Source organism: Urtica dioica, chromosome 2 (assembly GCF_054948205.1).
Source record: "Urtica dioica subsp. dioica isolate 48M chromosome 2, U.dioica_male_clone48M_v1_H2, whole genome shotgun sequence".
NCBI lineage: Eukaryota > Viridiplantae > Streptophyta > Magnoliopsida > Rosales > Urticaceae > Urtica > Urtica dioica.
This window is the reverse complement of record NC_142757.1, coordinates 14,321,153-14,325,510: the sequence shown is the minus strand read 5'-3', so window position 1 is coordinate 14,325,510 and position 4,358 is coordinate 14,321,153. Positions and strand designations below refer to the sequence as shown.

General features: G+C 38.9%; 1 protein-coding gene across 3 annotated transcripts; it reads left to right on the top strand.

Annotated features, from left to right (window-relative positions):
- The first annotated feature begins 604 nt into the window (after positions 1 to 604).
- Positions 605 to 3,973, top strand: LOC149404103 (Galactosyltransferase family protein). 3 transcript variants are annotated; one of them, XM_089603469.1, is made up of 12 exons: positions 605 to 718; positions 810 to 996; positions 1,779 to 1,887; positions 1,973 to 2,034; positions 2,125 to 2,339; positions 2,421 to 2,484; positions 2,583 to 2,655; positions 2,731 to 2,851; positions 2,960 to 3,038; positions 3,108 to 3,233; positions 3,322 to 3,431; positions 3,700 to 3,973. In XM_089603469.1, exons 2-12 carry the CDS (start codon positions 893 to 895, stop codon positions 3,846 to 3,848), a joined length of 1,212 nt encoding a protein of 403 aa, XP_089459595.1. In that variant the 5' UTR covers positions 605 to 718; positions 810 to 892; the 3' UTR covers positions 3,849 to 3,973. The 3 variants fall into 3 exon arrangements, with proteins under 3 accessions (XP_089459595.1, XP_089459579.1, XP_089459587.1); XM_089603453.1 differs by having other exon boundaries at positions 606 to 718; positions 2,951 to 3,038; XM_089603461.1 differs by having other exon boundaries at positions 625 to 996; positions 2,951 to 3,038.
- The last annotated feature ends 385 nt before the right edge of the window (positions 3,974 to 4,358 follow it).

Sequence of the window (4,358 nt, the reverse complement as noted above, 5' to 3'; positions counted from 1 at the left end):
CATCCTTGCTTCACGGTTCGGAACCAGACGGAAGGAATGAATTCCTTTACATGCGTGTGCCTCGGAAATGGAAGATAAATTTCCGTCACGTGTCGGAAGCGGGACAGGGGGTTCGGAAAGAGGGGGATGAGCTCTGACTGTGAGTGTGTGTGTGTCAGTGTGTATATTTGTAGTAGAAGAGGAAATAAATTGCAAAAAGAGATGTTGGCTGTAGACTATATTGGCTGTTGTTTGATTTTTTTTTAATTCCTTATTAGAAGTTAATGAAAATATGGATTTCCATTAAACTTAACGGAAATTCTATTTCCAATAAGCAATGCAATGCACCAAAATGTCAAATGGAAATACCATTTCCAATAACTAATAAAATGTGATTTATTGAAAATAGAATTTCCATTTCCTTCCACTAGCGAGCATGAATCCAGCCCAAATATAAGGTAAGGTGAGTAAAAGAGCCGTCACAAAGTTTCCTTAAAATTCAGTAAATGACGGGTAAGCTTTCTTTTTTTGGTTTCAAATGAAAAATAATTACACGACAATAGCCATTGCTTGAGAATGAAGGGGCATTATAGGTAGTTAAAAGTTTGTTGTGACGTTTGTCATTTCCAATAATTAATATATGTTTTCAATCTCGCTTTTTTTTCTCCTCGTGAACCCAGACAATGCACACGAATATTACATAGCAAATGCAATCAATACTCGTTTCTCCAAAGCGAATGTGGGTATAGGATCGAAAAGCGAAGCTTTCATCCGTGTCTGTCTTTTTATCTCATCTTTATGACATATCGATCGTTTTGAAATTGTTACAGTCTCACTCTCTCTATTCTTACTTTGGGAGAGAACGAGGAAGATTGCTTGAAGGTGTAGGCTTTTCTTTAGTAAAACCCCTGAAATGGGTCTGGGCAGACCCCACAAAGTTGTCAATGGCGTTTCCACGAGATGGGTTTCTCTCTTTTGCGTCGTCAGCTTCTTCTTGGGTGTTCTTGTTGTTAACAGGTTCTCCCTCTCTCTCTCTCTGACACTCAGACACACACTCACACATTAATGTAATTGCCTCAGATTAACAGTCTGAAACTTGAAAGTAGTGTCCCAGATGGATATCAAGAGTTTAAGTTGTCGTTTTGATGGGTATTTAGTGTAAGTGACTTTATTTCTGAGAGGTGATTCTTGGTTGACATATATTATGTGTGTAAAAATTATCTGTAATTCATGAAAGGAATTAGAAGTAATAATCTGCTGGTAAGCTGTGTAGTTTCGGTTTCAGGATCTTGCTGATCCCATTATCATTTATATCGTAGTTTATTGGACGGCTTACTTGAGATTCCCTAAACAGAGCCGACTTACAAATCGAGTGTTTGTTGAACAGAAGGGTGACTTCTGTTTTAAGTTTGGCATTTCAGAATGTGATTGCAGGGTTAATGAATTGAGGAGTTTATGGTTCTTCTAAGATTTCTTCGGCATTGTGTAAAAGGAGCAATTCTAGAGCACATAACTTTTTTTTTCCCTAACGTCTTAGTAATTTAATGAAAAACATAAAATATATAGAATTTTGTTAGATAATTAATCAAAATACAATTTATTGTGTCTCTCAAACTCCTTTGGTAGATTGAAGCATATGAAGAGCTTTTTATCAATTTATTTGAATTCAAGAACATAGCATGAAAGTATCAGTGCAAGATCCTGATTTTATTTTCTACGCAAGCCTCTTCTTTTTTTATCTGCCTATGAATCAGTTTTGCCACACGAAAGAAATTCATGCGTCATTAAATGTTGTAAAGGTTTTGGGATGTCTCGGAGTCTGTTAAAATAGACCGCGAAACAGAGGCTTCGTCTCTAAGGAAACCCAAATCAAGGGAGATTCATCCTATTGTTAACTGTGATAAGAAGGCAAGTTACTCACAATCACATCGTTGAGATCATTTCAGACTTTCATGGTATGAATCGCTTCTAATTATTTCTTCGATCTCCACAGGAGGCTTCTAACCGGGTCGGAGACATCCTTTCCCAAGTCTCACAAACACACGATGTAATCATGTAAGTAACCCAACTTTACATGGCACAGCTTGTAATAACTGCTGTCACTTTTGCATTGAGCATTGATTTTGCGACCTGAGCAAATTCCAGGGCGTTGGACAAGACGATTTCCTCGTTGGAAGTACAGCTGGCAGCAGCTAGAGCCGCCAAAGCCGAAGACGACAACGAAGGATCTCCAGTGGGAACCAAAGCAGGAATCGAGCGATTCAAGCAGCGACAAAAGGTTTTCTTCGTCATGGGAATCATGACTGCGTTCAGCAGTAGAAATCGGAGGGGCTCTATCAGAGACACATGGATGCCTCGAGGTTATTAAAAAAAAAAAATAGAATCTTGAATGTCTGTTGGATATTTAGTCATGGCTAAAATTGAGATTGTACCCTGTTTAGGAGCCGAGCTAAAGAGGTTGGAGACGGAGAAGGGAATCATATTAAGGTTTGTTATAGGATATAGGTACGTCACCTGAGTTCGTAGTTCATTGTATTTGATTAAAAAAAACAAGACTCATTGGTCTAAACAACAGAAGAATGATTCCGTTGTGTGTTTGGCAGTGCAAGTCCGGGTGGCGTTCTTGATCGGGCCATTGATGCAGAAGAGTCTCAACATAAGGACTTTTTGCGACTGGTATGTCATATGAATTTTTCGCTACAAAATTTATTAACTTATTTTACACAGGACACTTGTGTCTTCGGTGAGCAGAACCATGTCGAAGGATATCATGAACTGTCCTCAAAGACCCAAATTTATTTCTCTATGGCTGTCGCAAAGTGGGATGCCGACTTCTATATCAAAGTTGACGACGACGTTCACATAAATCTCGGTTAGTGTATGAACCTAAGTGTAATCATGTACCTCTCTTTCTCTCTCTAGCATGTAATCATAATTTGTTCAGTTTTGAAATGCTTTTAACTTTCGACAGGTATGGTAGGTTCAACTTTGGTCCGCCACAGAGCCAAGCCCCGTGTTTACATCGGCTGCATGAAGTCTGGTCCTGTTCTCGCGCAGAAGTGAGTAACTCTTTGTCATTCGCTTTGTTTCATCGTACAGAATGCGTATCTTTACTCGTGTGTTAACAGGGATGTCAAGTACCACGAACCAGAGTACTGGAAATTTGGAGAAGAGGGAAACAAGTATTTTAGGCATGCTACAGGGCAAATTTACGTGATATCCAAAGATTTGGCGACTTACATCTCAGTAAATCGGTAAATGGCTCTCTCACAACGTATCATCTGTGTGTTTTGTTGCCAAGTAAAGAACTCATGGCTAATTTTATAATTCATCTCTCTGTAGGAACATTCTTCATAGATTTGCAAACGAAGATGTTTCCCTGGGCTCTTGGTTTATCGGTCTTGACATCGAGCACATCGATGACCGAAGCCTTTGCTGCGGAACTCCTCCTGGTCAGTACTCTTGCACAATGTCTCTTATAATTTCAATGGTGTGTCAAGTATTCTATTTCTGAGCCAATTGAATTCAAACATAATATTCAAGTATGTTTATATTATTATAAACAATGGGTTAGTACCTTTAGAGAGTAGAGTACCTTTGACCTCTTTGAAAATAAGTCAAGCTCTAGACTGCTAGATCAACTGTTTTTGGGGTAGGTTTAAGGTTTAGAGTTCATATAAAAATGAGGGACTATTGATCTCAATTCCATGACACGAATAGATTGTGAGTGGAAAGCGCAAGCTGGAAATGCATGTGCGGCGTCGTTTGATTGGAGTTGCAGCGGAATTTGCAAATCGGTGGAGAGGATGGAAGAAGTGCACCAGCTCTGCGGCGAGGGCGATGAAGCTATCTGGCACACCACCTTCTGACCACCGCTCTTTTTTTCATTTTTATCTTTCCTATCCAAAAACGAGGGAAAAGAAGCAGTTATGTGTAAATGGTGTAAAAAATTTGCCTTCTGCGCGATTTTTAATTATTATTATTATTATTATTATTATTGATGTTTTCTTCGGATAGTTGGTGTTAAATCTTAATTTAATTGTACGCTCATATCGATTTAGATCAGGTCAGGGAAGAAGTGTCTGATGAAAGTTCTTTAGATTCTAATTTATTCCGGATCCCTCCCTGCACATGCTCTATCGTAGAAGTAAAGTTACCTTGCAATTGGTCCACATTTACAAGGCAAGAAAGTGCGATAAAAAAATAATAAATAAATATTCAAAAGCAAACACCTTTTGGCAGTATAAAAGTAAAATTAATTACAAGAACTCCTCTCAGAGCTAGGCTTGTGCACGGTCCGGTCGGGTCAAAAATCGGCCAAAAAATCGGACCGGACCGCTCAAAACGGTCCAAAAAAATCCAAACCGGATCGGACAAAA

Bases quoted from the DNA above. Each gene is read 5' to 3' on its own strand.
- LOC149404103 (XM_089603453.1), top strand. From the start codon at position 893: ATGGGTCTGGGCAGACCCCACAAAGTTGTCAATGGCGTTTCCACGAGA. The intron at 2,656-2,730 runs GTATGTCATATG...TTCGGTGAGCAG, and splicing joins ATAAGGACTTTTTGCGACTG to AACCATGTCGAAGGATATCA. The intron at 3,039-3,107 runs GTGAGTAACTCT...GTGTGTTAACAG, and splicing joins GGTCCTGTTCTCGCGCAGAA to GGATGTCAAGTACCACGAAC.